General features: G+C 41.4%; 1 protein-coding gene across 2 annotated transcripts in view; it reads left to right on the plus strand.

Annotated features, from left to right (window-relative positions):
- SPTLC2 (serine palmitoyltransferase long chain base subunit 2) overlaps positions 1-19,209 on the plus strand; it is a 101,584-nt gene that overhangs the window by 73,245 nt on the left and 9,130 nt on the right. For both annotated transcript variants that reach the window (XM_006052887.4, XM_045162013.1), the window contains exons 10-11: positions 13,537-13,672; positions 15,595-15,724. In XM_006052887.4, coding sequence (XP_006052949.2) covers positions 13,537-13,672; positions 15,595-15,724 — 266 coding nt within the window. The remainder of the gene's footprint in view (positions 1-13,536; positions 13,673-15,594; positions 15,725-19,209) is intronic.

A 19,209-nucleotide genomic window follows, 5' to 3' on the forward strand; every position in this document is an offset into this window, starting at 1 on the left:
TGCCTACAGTACGGGAGCCCTGGGTTCTGGATCAGGAAGATCCCCTGGAGGAGGAAATGGCAACCCAGTCCAGTATTCTTACCTGGGAAATCCCATAGAGAGAGGAGCCTGGCAGGCTACAGTCCTTGAGGTCAAAAGAGTCGGATACGACTGAGCAACTTAATACCACATATATACATATATACAAATAGTATACATATATACTGCAGAAGGCAATGGCACCCCACTCCAGTACTCTTGCCTGGAAAATCCCATGGACAGAGGAGCCTGGTAGGCTGCAGTCCATGGGGTCGCTAAGAGTCAAACACTACTGAGCGACTTCCCTTTCACTTTTCATTTTCATGCATTGGAGAAGGACATGGCAACCCACTCCAGTGTTCTTGTCTGGAGAATCCCAGGGATGGCGGAGCCTGGTGGGCTGCCGTCTACGGGGTTGCACAGAGTCGGCCACGACTGAAGTGACTTAGCAGCAGCAGCATACACATATAAAAATAATAATTTTATTAGTGTTATTTTTAGCATAGCATATACATAGCACCAAAAGATTAGAGGAGTTTGACTAGTTTGACCACCTAAAAATCAGTGAACAGAGAAAGTCATTTAAGGGAGGGAAGAAAATGAGGATATTGATTGCCTTTTTAGCAGTTTGGGTGGACAGTTTCATTCTAAGGTTATTAGAATTTACTCCATAATTTTGGCAAGAACAAAAATCAAATGAGTTCTGCTAGGATACAGATGGGTGCTTATGAATAACAACACATAAGGAAGTCTGTCCTCAAGGAAATCAGTCCTGAGTGTTCATTGGAAGGACTGATGTTGAAGCTGAAACTCCAATACTTTTTACACCTGATGCGAAGAACTGACTCACTAGAAAAGACCCTGATGCTGGGAAAGATTGAGGGCGAGAGGAGAAGGGGACAACAGAGGATGAAATGGTTGGATGGACGTGAGTTTGAGTAAACTCTAGGAATTGGTGATGGACAGGGCGGCCTGGCGTGCTGCAGCCCATGAGGTCGCAGAGTCGACAAGAGTGAGCGACTGAACTGAACTGAACTGAACTGAGGGGCATTTTTGATTGTCATAGACTGGCCTGTGTAGAGGTGCTATTGGCATTTATTGCCAAGAGGCCAGTGGTTCTGAATGTTCTGCAAGGCACTAGACAGCCTTGACAACCAAGAATTGTCATGCCCCCAATGCTAATGGCAGTCTTATTGAGAAACACTGGCAATAGTTGACCAAAATTTTGCACGATGCCCCCCTTTGGAAGATGGTGGATGACAGAAATCTTATAATGGAAATTGGAAAGAATGCAGGATGAGAGGAAGTCTCTGGGCACCATGTCTTTTCCTGAGAGCAGAGCCAGACAATCAAGGTGATGTGGTATGGACCCCCTGGGCTGAGGTGTTGGAGGCAGTGTGAGTCAGTGACAGATTGCTGAGAGGCAGGTGAGTTTCCAGTGGGTGGGCTGTCAGGGACCAGCAGTAACTTGTAATTAAACATGGTTACTCTGTTCTCCTTTTACATTCCTTTTACCTAATATTTATTTAAAATTAAAAAAAAAAATTTACCTTGGAGTATAGTTGATTTACAATGTTGTGTTAGTTTCAAGTACACAGCAAAGTGATTTAGTTGTACATAGTGTTTCAAGTGTACAAGCTTTTAAGTTTAATTAGGTCTCATTTGTTAATTTTTGTTTTTATTTTCATTACTCTAGGAGATGGATCCAAAAAGATGCTGCTGTGATTTATGTCAAAGAGTGTTCCATTTATGTTTTCCTCTAAGAGTTTTATAGCATCCAGGCTTACATTTAGATCTTTAACCCATTTTGAGTTTATTTTTGTGTATAGTGTTAGAAAATGCTCTTATTGCTTTTACATGTAGCTGTTCAGTTTTCCCAGCACCACTTATTGAAGAGATTGTCTTTTCTCCATTCTATATTCTTGCCTCCTTTTTACAGATCAATTGACCATAGGTGTGTGGCTCTATTTCTGGTCTTTCCATCTTGTTCCATTGATCGATGTTTGTCTTTGTGCCAGTACCATACTGTTTTGTTTACTGTAGCTTTATAGTATAGTTTGAAGTCAAGGAGCCTGAGTCCAGGTCCATTTTTCTTTTTCAGGATTGCTTTAGCTGTTCAGGGGTCTTTTATGTCTCTATACAAATTTTAAGATATTTTGTTCTATATCTGTAAAAAATGCCCTTTGGTAGTTTGATAGGTTGAATCTGTAGACTTCCTACATAGTATAGTCGTTTTGACAATATTGACTTTTCCAAGCCAAGAACATGGTATATCTTTCCATCTGTCATCGATTTCTTTCATCAGCATCTTGGAGTACAGGTCTTCTGTCTCCTTGCTGCTGCTAAGTCACTTCAGTCATGTCCGACTCTGTGTGACCCCATAGATGGCAGCCCACCAGGCTCCCCCATCCCTGGGATTCTCCAGGCAAGAACACTGGAGTGGGTTGCCATTTCCTTCTCCAAGGCATAAAAGTGAAAAGTGAAAGTGAAGTCACGTAGTCGTGTCCGACTCTTAGCGACCCCATGGACTGTAGCCCACCAGGCTCCTCCATCCATGGGATTTTCCAGGCAAGAGTACTGGAGTGGGGTGCCATTGTCTGTCTCCTTAGGTAGGTTTATTCCTAGGTGTTTTGTTCCTAATATTTCCTTTCGGTCAGTCCTATTAATACAGAAACTAGAGTAGATCAGTGAGTGGTTAAAAATACAGTCTAAAACCAGAAGAATCAGTTCAGATACTGGTTCTTCCACTTGATTTACATAACCTCTCTGGATGTTACTTTAGTTTTTTCAGCTGCAAAATAATTTTTAAAGTTGTTTCTAAAAGGAAGAGGTGAGAAAACCTTTTTTCTCTCAGAGGTTATTGATGTGGTGTATGAAAGATGCTATGGCTTAAGTGTTGAGGGTAAAAGGAACTTGAATTCATTTTTTTGGCCTTGGCTTACTTTGTCTCTTTTGAAAGTTATCATTGTGCTTGCATCTGAGATTTTTCTGCCAAGCCAGCTATTTACAGTTCTCGGAATTAATACGACAGCAATAGTTACCACGCACCTAACTCCTCCTTTGCATAACCCCAGAGTACTCTCCGCTGAGAGGGAGGTGGAGCTGTTGTCCTGATACCGGGTTTAGATATTGCACCACTAGTGAAAGAGAGTGCTAAGTTGATTTTTTTTTTCATAATTTTATTTATTTATGGCTGTAGGGCTTCCCTTGTGGCTCAGATGGTAAAGAATCTGCCTTCAATGTAGGAGACCTGGGTTCGATCCTTGGGTTGGGAAGATTCCCTGGAGGAGGACGTGGCAACCCACTCCAGTATTGCCCAGAGAATCCCACAGACAGAGGAGTCCATGGGGTCGCAAAGAGTCAGACATGACTGAGCAGCTAAGCACACACATTTATGGCTGTGCTGGGTCTTTGTTGCTGTGTGGACTTTTCTCTAGTTGCAACAGCAGGGGCTACTCTCTAGTTGCAGTGTGCGGGCTTCTCATTACAGTGGCTTAGCACAGGCTCTAGAGCATGCGGGCTTCGGTAGTTGGAGTTCCCATGCTCTGGATCACAGGTTCAGTAGTTGTGGCCCACCGGCTTGGTTGCTCCACAGCATGTGGGATCTTAGTGGACCAGGAATAGAACCCATATCTCTTGCATTGACAGGCGGGTTCTTTACCACTGAACTACCAGGAAAGCCCCCAAGTTCATTTAAATCAATACAAATCAATATGTTCATCAATTCACTTATGGAAGACTACAAAATAGTATCTTATCAGGAAGTAAGGCTGGTTAGTAGTTGACTTTGTAATATTTAGACATATAATAACTAAAGCTAAATATAATTTTTCCTTGATTAGAAATTACTTAACTGGCAAAGGGAAACGGAGGAAGCATTTATTCAGCCTGGCACTATGCTTGCTATGTTATGCAGTTTCTTTCCTTTAAAGGGAGTTAGTACTAGAAGCTTCAAGATTTGGAAATAACCTTTGAAAACAGAGTCTGCATTTGAGTTACCTGGTATTGTAAAGACTTGTTTAAGAAGTCTATAAGATATAAGCTCCAGTTTTAGGTATCAGTGGAATCACATGTTTGACGTAGGCAATTTACTCAGGATGACTGAGTTTGTCCTTTTTTTTTTTTTTTTTTTTTTTTTAAAGAAAATGGTTTTCAAGAGAAAAACCGCAGGAGTGAAACATGTTCCTTTTCACTCTGGATTACATAGTCCAACCAAAGTGAAATATTTTTAAAAATAACCTTCCAAATAGCAAAAATAAGACTTTGGACAGATGGTAAACTGAAAGATAGTAAAGTTCAATTCTTAGACAAAAAATATTAAAGAGATATTATGTGAAATACCCACAATGTAATGTTTTGGTAGTATAGATTAGAAGGCGATAGGTAGTATTTTTTCATATTTTATCCTGACTTATGTCCCATAACTCCTAATGCTGAAAACTAACTGAAACCATTCTTGGGGCTATATGTTCTGTTTGCTGCTAAGTCACTTCAGTCGTGTCCTACTCTGTGCGACCCCATAGACGGCAGCCCACCAGGCTCCCCCGTCCCTGGGATTCTCCAGGCAAGAACACTGGAGTGGGTTGCCATTTCCTTCTCAAATGCATGAAAGTGGAAAGTGAAAGTGAAGTCGCTCAGTCATGTCTGACCCTCAGCGACCCCATGGACTGCAGCCTACCAGGCTCCTCCGTCCATGGGATTTTCCAGGCGAGAGTACTGGAGTGGGGTGCCATTGCCTTCTCCGATATGTTCTGTTTGCTGCTGCTGCTGCTAAATCGCTTCAGTCGTGTCCGACTCTGCGACCCCATAGACGGCAGCCCACCAGGCTCCCCCATCCCTGGGATTCTCCAGGCAAGAATACTGGAGTGGGTTGCCATCTCCTTGTTTGGGGGACCCTAAACTGGGAAAACCCTCATCTGCTTTGACATTATGACCTTTAAGAAGAAGTGGGGAAGGGGGAAGAAGTTCTTCAATTTCAAATTCTTCCAACCCATTATAATTAACTGGAAAGTATGAGTCTGAGGAATAACAGTACTTTTATTTTTCCCAGGAAGGTAGATTATGTCAGCATAACCAGGAAATCTAAGATGATTAGGAGCTGTGTAATGGGGTATAATGTGACTTAGGGGATCAACTCTGACCACCACTCATTGATGTCTTTTATTTTGGAAGATTTCAGTTAATACTGAAAATGTTATTTTTGAAGTTGCAGACTCAAACTTCTTTGGTTGATTATAAGTTATAGTAAAAAGCTCATCAGCTAAATTGAAAGTTGTATTGCTGTGTAAGCAGGTGTGAAGTGAAAAAAAGCGTGAAGTGTTAGTCACTCAGTCATGTCCAACTCTTTGAGACGCCATAGACTGTATATAGCCTGCTAGGTTCCTCTGTCCATGGGATTTCTCCAGGCAGGAATACTGGAATGGGTAGCCATTCCCTTTTCTAGAGGATCTTCCAGAGATCGAACCTGGGTCTCCCACATTGTAGGCAGGTTCTTTTCCATCTGAGCCACCAGGAGGCCTTGTAAGCAGGTTTTAGATACTTGGCTATATTTTTTGAAGCCTAAGTTCTGAGTAGTTAGCACTAATGGCCATTGAAGACAAAATGTCTGCTCCCTTTTTTATTCCTTACTTTGTACATTGAGGTTATCTTTTTTGTTTGTTTTTGTTTGTTTGCTTTTTAACCAGTCCTGAGACTTCAGAAAATTTGTAGCTCATAGAACACTGTTCTGATTGATAAACTGTCTGGAAGGGATGTCTGGAATGCAGTTGTACAACTGCAAAATCAGTTTAGCAATAGTTAATAAATGTAGCTCTAAATCTAACTCTGTTTTGTAAAAGTGATTTCAGGTTATCAATGTATGAAAGTGAAGTTGCTCAGTCGTGTCCTACTCTTTGCGACCCCATGGACTGTAGCCCACCAGGCTCCTCCGTCCATGGGATTCTTCAGGCAAGAATACTGAAGTGGGTTGCCATTTCCTTCTCCAGGGGATCTTCCTGACCCAGGGATCGAACCCAGGTCTCCCACATTTCAGGCAGATGCTTTAACCTCTGAGCCACCTGGGAAGCCCTATCAACGTATGCTGCTGCTACTGCTAAGTCACTTCAGTCGTGTCGAACTCTGTGCAACCCCATAGACGGCAGCCCACCAGGCTCCCCCATCCCTGGGATTCTCCAGGCAAGAACACCGGAGTGGGTTGCCATTTCCTTCTCCAATGCATGAAAGTGAAAAGTGAAAGTGAAGTTGCTCAGTCGTGTCTGACTCTTAGCGACCCCATGGACTGTAGCCCACCAGGTTCCTCTGCCCATGGGATTTTCCAGGCAAGAGTACTGGAGTGGGGTGCCATTGCCTTCTCCACTATCAATGTATAGTGGTTGTCAATACATAGATAGTTGTGATGTTCCTTCTAGTCCATCTTCCTCCCTTTTTAGGCTTTCAGTTCAGTTCAGCTCAGTCACTCAGTCGTGTCTGACTCTTTGTGACCCCATGAATTGCAGCACGCCAGGCCTCCCTGTCCATCACCAACTCCCAGACTTCACTCAGACTCAAGTCCATCGAGTCAGTGATGCCATCCAGCCATCTCATCCTCTGTCGTCCCCTTCTCCTCCTGCCCCCAATCCCTCCCAGCATCAGAGTCTTTGCCAATGAGTCAACTCTTCACATGAGGTGGCCAAAGTACTGGAGTTTCAGCTTCAGAATCATTCCTTCCAAAGAAATCCCAGGGCTGATCTCTTTCAGAATGGACTGGTTGGATCTCCTTGCAGTCCAAGGGACTCGCAAGAGTCTTCTCCAACACCGAAGTTCAAAAGCATCAATTCTTCGGCGCTCAGCTTTCTTCACAGTCCAACTCTCACATCCATACATGACCACAGGAAAAACCATAGCCTTGACTAGACGAACCTTTGTTGGCAAAGTAATGTCTCTGCTTTTGAATATGCTATCTAGTTGGTCATAACTTTCCTTCCAAGGAGTAAGCGTCTTTTAATTTCATGGCTGCCGTCACCATCTGCAGTGATTTTGGAGCCCAAAAAAATAAAGTCTGACACTGTTTCCACTGTTTCCCCATCTATTTCCCGTGAAGTGATGGGACCGGATGCCATAATCTTCGTTTTCTGAATGTTGAGCTTTAAGCCAACTTTTTCACTCTCCTCTTTCACTTTCATCAAGAGGCTTTTTAGTTCCTCTTTACTTTCTGCCATAAGGGTGGTGTCATCTGCATATCTGAGGCTATTGATATTTCTCTCGGCAATCTTGATTCCAGCTTGTGTTTCAGTTTCCTTTAAAGAATTAAATCTAATGATGCTTTCACAACCCACTGATTCATCATATTCATTTTACTTCGCTCCTTAGCATAAAATGTATTATAAGAAGTTGAGGAGCTGCAATATTAACTACACATACATATTTATTTTCTCTCTCTCTCTCTCTTTCATGCCAGGCTGTAGATTTTTACTGAAAAGATCCTAAAAATGGTTTTATTCTAACAAATTGCCCAAAAGGACAGCCAACACAGTAAGGTTCATTTGTAAAGTTCAAGAGAATCAGAACAGGGGTTCTCTCTAAATTGGCTTTATGCTTTTTGTCACCCTTAAAAGTAAAGATTTATGTTTGAAAAATAGAGAAGAATGCTGATTTCTTATATTACCATCTGTGTTCTCTCTGAAGCAAAGATCAAGACCTTTTAAGAGTTAGTATTTTTTTTTTTTAACAATGCTAACCTTTTTTGTTTTTAAATTCACATTTGACCCTATACTTGCTATAGCTTTGCAGTGAAAAAACTCTTTAGAAGTGAGCTTGGAGGTTGAACTTAAATACCATGCTTCTTGTATTAATGTTAATGGGTATTTTATATGATGTTTAATTCAAAATGGTTAGCTGTGTTGTCTTTAAAATTCAGTATTACCTCATAAGAGATAACCACTTTCCTAATATGTATAACTGCAAAAGTTTACTGATTTGTAAGTAACTTGGCTGCTTTTCCTATTCTTATCTTTGAAATTATTAGGTTGAATCAGAAGAAACTGCCTTTTTAAAGTCAAAAATAGTCAAATATTGGTATCTTCTTGATTCTGCCCAGTAGTTTCTGTTGGATAAACAGACCACTTAATTTCTGGGTTTCTCTGTGACTGCCATTTCTAATTTAGTTCACTTCTTTCTCCAGCGCTGGTCTTGATTCTTCCCCTCAGTCTCTATTCTCTGCTCACCACTGATGATTGTAGTTTGCTGTTGCAGCTGAGTTTATTGGAAGTCCTGCTCTCTGCTTGTCTCAGCCTTGCCGGCGTCTGCTTAGGCTCCCTCGCCTGTTCATCCCTGTCCCATTCATTTGCTAGTAAGTGCCATTTAAAGAGTAACGTACAGAGGCATGTGTGCATGCGTGCTCATTCACTTCAGTCGTGTCCAACGCTCTGCAACCCTGTGGACTGTAGCCCACCAGGCTGCTCTATCCACGGGATTCTTCAGGCAAGAATACTGGAGTGGGTTGGCAAGCCCTTCTCCAGGGGGTCTTCCTGACCAAGGGATCAAACCTGCATTTCCTCCTCCAGTAAGATTCCTTACTGCTGAGCCACCAGGGAAGCCCAAATTACAGATATTGTTACCCAGTAAAGGGATAAACACTTCAGAGTTTGAAACAGACATAGTTTCTGGCTGTGGTGTGAAAGCAAAAGCACTGAACTGGAATCAGAAAACCTTGATCTTCCTCCTACTGAATGAAAGGCCTTGGAGAAAATAGTTTAACATCTATGGGCCTATTTTGCTGTGTGTAAAGTATAATTCTAGTTGACCTGTGTGCAGTGCAGATATGAGCTGCCCGGATCCACTTATATGTGGATATTTTTCAATAATAAATACTACAGTACTACATGGTCCCTAGTTGGTTGAATCTGTGAATTCAGAGACACCTCCAGCTATTGAGTCTTGACTATAAATTATATGTGGATTAATCCCTGTCTTACTAAGGGTCAACTCTAGTACATATTTTTACCATATCCTCCTAAAGTCAGTCAGAATCAAGTGAAATTGAGCTGTTAGTTGCTAATTATAGTAATTCTTTCCTTATTTGGGCATGACTAAGATGCTTAAATATATATTTAGGAGGTAATTTTTTATTGAAGTATAGTTGATTAACATTTAGTTTCAGATTATAGCATGGTGATTCATTATTTTTGCAGTTATATTCTGTTGTAAGTTATTACAAGATAATGAGTATAATTCTCTGTTGTTGTTCAGTCCCTCAGTCATGTCTAACTCTTTGCAACCCCATAGACTGCAGCACACCAGACTTCCCTGTCCTTCACTGAAGTTTGCCAAACTCATGTCCATTGAGTCGATGATGCCATCTCATCCTTTGTCATCCCCCTTTCCTCCTGCCTTCAGTCTTTCCCAGCATCAGGGTCTTTTCCAATGAGTCAGCTCTTAGCATCAGGTAGCCAAAGTATTGGAACTTCAGCTTCAACATCAGTCCTTCCGATAAATATTCTTTCTGGGTTGATTTCCTTTAGGATTGACTGGCTTGATCTCCTTGCTGTCCATGGGACTCTAAATAGTCTTCTCTAGCACCACAGTTCGAAAGCATCAGTTCTTTGGCACTCAGCCTTCTCTGTGGTCCAACTCTCACATCCATACATGACTACTGGAAAAACCAGAGCTTTGACTATACGGAGCTCTGTCCTCAAAGTGATGTCTGCTTTTTAATACACTGTCAAGATTTGTCCTGGCTTTTCTTCCCAAGAGCAAGTGTCTTTTAATACAATAAATTCTCTTGCTTATCTATTTTATATCTAGTAGTTTATATCTGTTAATCCCATAGTTTTAATTTGTTCCTCTCCCTTTTGGTAACTGTAAGTTTGCTTTCTAAGTCTGTGAGTCTGTTACCATTTTGTAAATAAGTTCATTTGTATCACTTTTTTAGATTCTACATGTAAGTGATATCATATAATGTTTGTCTTTCTCTGATTTACTTCACTTAGTATGATAATCTCTAGGTCTATCCATGTCGCTGCAGATATCATCATTTCATTTTTTTTTATAGCTGAGTCATTTTCCATTGGGTGTGAGTGTGTGTGTGTGTCTCACATCTTCATCCATTCATTTCTCAATGGACTACTATGTTACTTCCATGTCTTAGCTATTGTAAATTAGTGCTACTATGAATATCAGAGTGCATATCTTTTCAAATTAGACTTTTCATCATTTCCAGATATATGCCCATATAAGTGATATCACATAATATTTGTGTCTCTCTGACTTGTTTCACTAAGCATAATATTCTCTAGGTCCATCCCTATTGCCACAAATGGCATTATTTCATTCTTTTTGTGACTGAGTGATATTCCATTGTGTGGGTTCATATATATATATTCCACATCTTCTTAATTCAGTCATCTGTGGATGGACACTTGGGTTACTTCCGTGTCTTGGCTGTTGTAACTAGTGCTGATACGAATATTGGGTGCATATATTGTTTCGAATTAGTCTCTCCTTTTTTTCCAGATTCCCAGGAGTGGAATAGTCGGATGATCTGGTAGTTATATTTTTACTTTTTTAAGGAACCTCCATGCTTTGCCTAGTGGCTGAGTCACTTTACGTTCCCACCAGCAGTGTACAGGGGTTCCCTTTTATCCACATCCTCTATTTAGGAGAGAATTCTTTTAAATCTGAACTTTATAACTGCCAATATGAAGGTTGGTAATCTCAACTCTGATGTTCATTAACGTGTAAATAGGTAAACAAATTGTGGTGTATCTTTGGTAAGGAATACTATTCTGCAATAATAAGGATATATAAGTTGGGAATTTTAACTGCCTGTTCCCAGTATCTTCCAGTTATGCATGTGAGTGTTAATTTAGATGTATTTTCTTCTGAGACTCTTCTTGTCAGGGAACAGATGACAGTGAATGGCGAGACTGAACTGTCTACTTCCTTTCATTACAGAAAACATGCTTAGAATGATATAGCAATAAGTGGAAGTGATGAGGTCTAAATCTCTTGGCATTTCTTCTTTTCCTTGATAATTTTTCTAACAGAAGGTAGTTTGTGGTAAGAAAAAGGTAGCAAGTTGTAAAATAATACAGGAAAAATTAATGAATATGGAACTTAGCAAATTTGTCAGTTTCTTTAAAAATCTTTAATAAGATATCATTTATATACAGTAAAATTCACTAAAGTGTAATTCCATGAGTTTTAACAAATGTATGCGGTCATATAACCATACCATAAAGTACAGAATATTTTCATCACCCCTGAAAAGACCCCTCATACCCCTCTTCCGTCAATCATCTCTCCATTCCCTGGCAACCACTAATCTGTTCTATCACTTTTTAAGAATTTCCTATAATTGGATTCATAGGAGTGTAATCTTTTGTGTCTAGCTTATTTCATTTAACATAATTCTCTGCAACTCATAATCATTTTTGTATGTGTCAGTTATTTTTATCTTTCTTCATCACTTTTCCTCTGTTTTTCTGAATGGATGGAGCATTTTTATAATAGCATTTTTCATCCTTGTCTGCTAATACTCTGTCATTTCTGCTCTGTTTCTCTTGATTGACCTTTCTCCTAGTTGCTGAGTCATATTGTCCTGTTTCTTTGAATGCCTAAATTCTTTTACTACACATTATGACATTGTGAATTTCACATTATTAGGGGCTGCATTTTGTTATATTCATTTATGTAATAATGTTGGACTTTGTTCTTGGAATCAATTGGATCCTCTGAGGACTTGCTGTTGAGGAGTGTTTGGGTGGGCCAGAGCAGCTTTTAGTCTAGGGCTAGTTTAGCTCCACTACCGGTGTGATTCTAAGGTCTTTCCATTTCAGTTGGGGAAAGTAGAAACTGTTCCCAGATCCGTAGGAGTGCTGGGAATTGCTTAATCTGCTGCTTTCTGGTGGATCTCCCCAGGCTCTCTGATTTCTTCTCCTGTGTGTGCAGCTCAGCCCTTTGCCAGAGGCTCTTCTGCAGGCCCCAGAGCTCTCTTGGTGCACTTTCCTCCTCTCCTTTTGTGCTGCCCAGTAAATTCTAGCCACCTTAGCTTCCCCAAGTTCAAAATCTGTTGTCTTCAGCGGACAAGACTAGGTCCCCGCTTCCGGAGCAGCCTGGGAGCTGTCTCTAGGTGGTATGGAGGCAGTTGCAAGACTCACTTCTGGTTTCCTTTCTCTCCAGGAGGACAGTTGTGTACTGCCTGTGGCCCAGTGTCTGAAAACCATTCTTTAATATACCCTGTCCAGCTTTCTGTTGTTTACAAGCAGTTCAGTAAATCCAGTTACAAAAAGTACAGTAAATCCAGTTCCTGGTACTCTTATCACAGCTGGAACTGGAAGTCTCTTATTCTAAATGTAGAGTAAGCGTGTGTTGGTATTTCTAGGGGAAAATTAGAGTATGTTGCTCATCAGTTATCAACATAAATGTAACATACTTTAATGTCTGCTTTAATATTTGTAAGATGTATGTCATAACTTAAGTGATGTTCTTCAGTGTTCACACTAATCTAATCTACGCTTGTGTTAGCTTCTCTGGTCAACTTAAAATTATTTACATAAAGAGTATTAATTTGGGGTTATTTGTAGCAAACTTACCTAGAGTAGTCTCCACATCAGTGATGGATATGTTAGTGTTTTGAGTCTAAGAACATTTGTTAATCATCTGTATTTCCAGTTGATTGATTTATCTTTGAGCTGTATGATTATATTTTTTAAAATATGAATCTGCTGGATTTCTCATATATGTGAAAAAATGACCACAACCTTCCTTATTTGTGAGCAGATTTTGAAAACTGTTGAACAGTTCTTAGCCCTTACAAGCTGATTTTTTGAGTTTGTGTCTTGCTCTGTATAACAGAACGATTGTTTGGGGACATCTGTTTGTAGATCGACGTCCCATAAAGTCAAATATCTAGTCAGTTAGCAGTTCGAAAAATATATGCCTTAATCCATTTATGTTTAGGAAAGATGAACGAAGTAGGGTTAAAAATATGATGTTTACATTACATGGGTATGCTGCTGCTGTTTGATAGGAGTTTTAGGAAAATGGTAATACAAACTCAAAACTCAAGAAGAAAATGTGGGATTCTCTCTGATCTTATATGTAAAATCATTTGCAGCAAGGTTTTTGGAATGAATATTGAAGTTGAGAGACCTTAATTCTAGTCAGCTGTGCCACTCATTATCATATGACTGTAAGCCAGGCACAACCTTGTGAGTCTCCTAATATAAATATATATAGTTATATATTATAGTGTATAAATATTTATATAAGTGGGTTGATAGTAAGTAGCTTACGTCCTGTGAAGGGTGGCAGGGTGCTGAATGAGGTGGCCTCAGTGAACGTGTGTGAGGAAGCTTGTGCCGCTGGTAGTAGTGGAAATACTACTCATTGCACTCTATTTTGTACATTACTATGAAATCTACATACACTCAGCACTTACCATGACAGAATTTACCAAAGCAAGATATATTTGTGTCTTTTTATATTCCATACAGTTTACTGTGCAAAAATTATTTTGTTTCCCTCCCCATGATTTTCCAGGCAAAGAGTGTATTCAGCAGTTAGCCGAAAACGTCAGGTATTTCAGGAGACGTCTGAAAAGCATGGGCTTCATCATCTATGGAAATGAAGATTCTCCAGTGGTGCCTCTGATGCTCTACATGCCAGCCAAAATTGGGTACCTTTTTTTTTTTTAAATTTTGGCTGTGTGCGTAGGCTTTCTGGTTGTGATCCACAGGCTTTTCACCACAGTGACTCCTCTTGTTGCAGAGCAACGGCTCTAGAGTATGCAGGCTTCAGCAATTGTGGCACATGGGCTCCGTGGTTTTGGCTCACAGGCTCCAGAGCTCAGGCTCTACAGTTGGGTTGCACGGGCTTTACTTGGCTCCGCTGCATGTGGGATCTTCCTAGACCAGGGATCGAACCCATGTCCCCTGTATTGGCAGGTGGATTCTTAACCATTAAGTCTCCAAAATTGGGTACCTTTTTGCAGATGACAGATCAGCCTCTTATTAGACTTAAGATCTCCCATGATGTGAGACCAGGGTTGTATGTTCTGTTAGGTAAAATTGTCTTGGTCACATTATGTTAACCTTCATTTGCTAGATGTGCCATAGAGTAAACAATGGATTACAGTTTGTAAAATGCATTAACTTGTTAGTCTTTCATTAAACAAACATTTGAGCTAAATGTACTCTTCTAGGGGGTTAAGATAGGTCAGTTAATAAACCACAGAAATAAAAATCCCTGTCCTTGTGGAGTTTATGCTCTACTGGGGCACGAGTCAGACAAACAATAAATAAGGAAATTTGTAATATGTATGTTAGAAGGTTTTAAGTGCCATGGGAGAAAACAGCGTAGGATAGGGGGTGAGAGAGAGTGCCTTGTGGGTGGGCAGATTACAGAATTAAATGGGATGGTCACCCCTGGGTGGGCCTCAGTGGGAAGGGAAGATGATATACGAGCTGGAACTCATAGCTGAGCAAGTTAGCCACTTGGAGAATGAAGCTTCTGTCCAAAGGCCGTAATATGGGAACATATTCCTTCCACTGCTAGCCAGTGGAAGAGTAGCAGGAGGTGTGAGGGGCTGAAGTGCAGTGCCCAAGGGGGGGGCGGTGAGCCATGAGGTCGGCCGTGTAATTGCACAGTTACCAGGTGTGCGCAGTGCACCAGCCCCTTTGGCTTGTGCAAGGCATATATAATGGAAATCTTTGCCCTGAAATAGCTTTCGGTGTATTTGAGAAGCCCAGATGTATAACAAAACCAAAATATATTTGAAAAGCCGATAGATATGAAGTGGATAAAGGAGTTATCTGCTTAGTCAGTAAAAAAGGCACATCTTTTCAGAGTTGTGAGTTTGGGTCTTAAATTCGAATAAGGATCATTTCTCAGGTTTAAGTGAACTCAGCAGAGAAGCAAGTTTTTTCTTCACCTTTGAATATCCAGTGCCCACCATAGCTCCTGGCACTCAGCAAATGTTTATTAAAATGAATTATTATAGGAGGGGAAATTAAATCAGGGAACCTGGGAGTATGGTGGTCCAGGTGGTCATCTGAAGACGGGATGGGCTGGCCTCACACACACCCAGGAAACCCTGAATGCCAGTGGCAGCTCAACACCTAAATCGATCCAGAAAATGCATGGTCTGGAAGGCTAATACTTGGTCTTTCTACCAGCAGAAAAACGTCCATATTATAGCAGATCCTCCACATCCTTAGTCTTAAAAAATTTTTTATACTGCCAAGCCTAACATTTCAAGGACCAGGCTTAAACTCAAGTTCATTTTGAAACCTCTGAGCCACTGTTACATGTCAGGGACACCTTAAAGCTACCACTGCAAATTACTTTGACAAGCCTTATTAAAAATTGGTCTCTGCCAACACTTATCCTTTCACCTTTCTGTAAAACCTTTTGGGAGAAGACCACTTTAGGATTGAATAGAGTCTTTTTGTAAACTGTCAGCTTTAACTTTCACAGAAGTTAGAAGAAATTCCTAATAGAAATCTCTAGTGCCTTTAAGAGTTTAAATCACTCAGGACAGCAAGACCTTTGTACTGTGTGCTTTATTATTCTTCCTGGTTTCTTGTTTTCCCTTTGCAGCGCCTTTGGACGGGAGATGCTGAAGCGAAACATTGGTGTAGTTGTGGTAGGATTTCCTGCTACCCCAATCATTGAGTCCAGAGCCAGATTTTGCCTGTCTGCAGCTCATACCAGAGAAACGCTTGATACTGTAAGTAGACACTTGCACTTTGATATACTGCTGCTGCTGCTGCTAAGTCGCATCACTCGTGTCCGACTCTTGTGCGACCCCATACATGGCAGCCCACCAGGCTCCCCCGTCCCTGGGATTCTCCAGGCAAGAACACTGGAGTGGGTTGCTATTTCCTTCTCCAATGCATGAAAGTGAAAAGTGAGGGTGAAGTCGCTCAGTTGTGTCCGACTCTCAGGGACCCCATGGACTGCAGCCTACCAGGCTCCTCCATCCATAGGATTTTCCAGGCAAGAGTACTGGAGTGGTTTGCCAGTGCCTTCTCCGTCACTTTGATATAAATATACCTTATACTAAGAAGGCCTGTGTATCAGGTGAAATCAATCATCTGTTGGGCCTCATGGTCATTGAGCACCTGAGATGGATAGTCACTGGTAGACGAGGGAGCACACAGTGCTGTTTAATACATGGCTGTTAACAAAAAATTGCAGAACTGTTAGCATCACCCACCAGATCCTGTGTGATCAGGGCTCTTGGGAAATTTCTGGCTTCATCTTGTTCCACTCTCTCCTTTATTATAGTCTCTACAACTCTTTATTCTCTTTCTATTCTAGCTTTCTCTTGTAAGCTTTCCCACCTGTTTTTCTGTGTGTGGAAGTTTCTCTCTTGATCCTTCTCTCCCCTTTGTCTGGCTGACTATTACTCATTCATCACATCTCCACGTAGACTTGCTCAAGGGTTTTCCCAAACCCTCTTGCTAGATGTTTCTGAAAATCCTAAGACTCTTGCCTAGAAAATTCTTTACATCTGTAGTTATTTAATGGCAGTCTCTTCCATTAGGTAAGTCTTAAGCAGGAACTAAGTCTATTTTTTTCATTCTGTGTGCCAAGCATATAATAGGAACTCATAATTATTACTGACTATAAAAATTTATGGTCTCTTAATATGTTCTCATCTCTTGGTATTTCTTTAATATGCTATTACCTCACACATAAGACTTCAGACTTTTTAAAGCTTTAAGGTGTTCCTATGTTGGGTGCATTTAGTTCATTTCAGTTTAGTTCAGTCGCTCAGTTATGTCCAACTCTCTGCGACCCCATGGACTGCAGCATGCCAGGCCTCCCTGTCCATCACCAACTCCAGGAGTCTACTCAAACTCATGTGCATTGAGTCGATGATGCCATCCATTGATCTCATCCTCTGTCATCCCCTTCTCCTCCCACCTTCAGTCTTGGCCAGCATTACAGTCTTTTCCAGTGAGTCACTTCTTTGCATCAGGTGGCTGAAATATTGGAGTTTCAGCTTCAACATCAGTCCTTCCAATGAATATTCAGGACTGATTTCCTTTAGGATGGACTGGTTGGATCTCTTTGCAGTCCCAGGGACTCTGAAGAGTCTTCTCCAACACCACAGTTCAAAAGCATCAATTCTTCAGCACTCAGCTTTCTTTATAGCCCAACTCTCACATCCATACATGGCTATTGGAAAAACCATAGCTTTGACTAGACGGACCTTTGTTGGCAATGTCTCTGCTTTTAAATACGCTATCTAGGTTGGTCATAACTTTTCTTCCAAGGAGGAAGCGTCTTTTAATTTCATGGCTGCAGTCACCATCTGCAGTGATTTTGGAGCCCAAACAAATAGTCTGTCACTGTTTCCATTGTTTCCCCATCTATTTCCCATGAAGTGATGGGACCAGATGCCATGATCTTAGTTTTCTGAATGTTGAGCTTTAAGCCAACTTTTTCACTCTCCTCTTTCACTTTCATCAAGAGGCTCTTTAGTTCTTCTTTGTTTTCGGTCATTAAAGTGGTGTCATCTGCGTATCTGAGGGTACTGATAGTTCTCCTGGCAATCTTGATCTCAGCTTGTGCTTCATTCAGCCCAGCATTTCTCATGATGTACTCTGCATATAAGTTAAATAAGCGGGGTGACAATATACAGCCTTGACGTACTCCTTTCCCGACTTGGAACTAACTGTTGCTTCCTGACCTGCATACAGATTTCTCAAGGGGCAGGTCAGGTGGTCTGGTATTCCCATCTCTTTAAGAATTTTCCACAGTTTGTTGAGATCCACACAGTCAAAGCGTTACATCTTCCTTGGGTTTATGCTGTATGGGACTCTGCACTTCCTGGACTTGGGTGGCTGTTTCCTTTCCTATGTTAGGGAAGTTTTCTGCTATTATCTCCCTATATTTTCTTAGGCCCTTTCTCTCTCTCTTCTCATTCTGGGACTCCTATCATGTGAATGTTGGTGTGTTTAATGTTGTCCTAAAGGTCTCTAAAACTGTCCTCATTTCTTTTAACTCTTTTTTCCTTATTCTTTTCCACTCCAGTGATTTCCACCATTTTATCTTCAAGTCACTTATCTGTTCTTCTTCTTCATTTATTCTGTTGATTCCTTCTAGTAGAATCACTAATAATAAAAATATTCCTTCTATTTTTCATTTCAGTTATTGTGCTGTTGAACTCTGTTGTTGATATTTTCTAGTTCTTTGTTATACATTTCTTGTACCTTCTTGGTCTGTGCCTCCATTTTTTATTTTTCCTGATATCTTGGGTCATCTTTATTATCATTACTGTGAATACTTTTTCAGGTAGATTTCCTGTCTCCAATTCACTGATTTGTCTTCTAGGGTTTTATCTTGATCCTTTGTCTGGAACATATTCCTCTGCTGTCTCACTTTGTCTTAACTTTCTGTGTTTGCAGTCTCCATTATGTAGGCTGCAGAGTTGAAGTTCCTCATCCTTCTGGTATCTGGCCCCTGGTGGCTGAGGCTGGTCTAGAGGCTTGTGCAGGCTTCCTGGTGGGAGGGATTGGTGCCTGCCCACTGGTGGGTAGAGCTGGGTCTTGTCCCTCTAGTGGGCAGGGCCATATCAGGGAGGGTGTTTAGAGGCAGCTGTGGGCTCAGGAAGTCTTTAGGCAGCCTATCTGGTGATGAGTTGGCCTGTGTTCCCGCTGTGTTGGTTGTTTGGGCTGCCGCATCCAAGCACTGGGTGCCTATAGGCTGTTAGGTGGGGCTAGGTCTTGGTGTCAAAGTAGCAGTCTCCAGACTGCTGAGTATTCCCCCATACCTCCACCGCCAGTGTGAGCCACAGCCACCCCTGCCTTCTCTTGGGGACCCTTCCAAGACCAGCATGTAGGTCTGGCCCAGGCTTCTATGGAGTCACGGCTTTTCCCCAGGGCCCTGGTGCATACAAGATGTTGTGTGCATCTTCCAAAATGGAGTTTCTGTTTCCCCCAGTCCTGTGGAGGACTGTAATCAAGCCCCACTGGCCTTCAAAGCCAGATGCTGCTCCTCCCATTGCCAGACCCCCCCACCCCAAGCTGGGATGCCTGACACGGGGCTCAGAACTCTCCTTCCTATGGGAGAAACTCTGCAATGTAATTATTTTCCAGGCAGTGAGTTGCCCACCCATTGGGTGTGAGATTTGATTGTATTGCGAATGTGCCCTTCCTGCCATCTTGTTGTGGCTCCTTTGTCTTTGGATGTAGAATATCTTTT

Source organism: Bubalus bubalis, chromosome 11 (genome assembly GCF_019923935.1).
Source record: "Bubalus bubalis isolate 160015118507 breed Murrah chromosome 11, NDDB_SH_1, whole genome shotgun sequence".
NCBI lineage: Eukaryota > Metazoa > Chordata > Mammalia > Artiodactyla > Bovidae > Bubalus > Bubalus bubalis.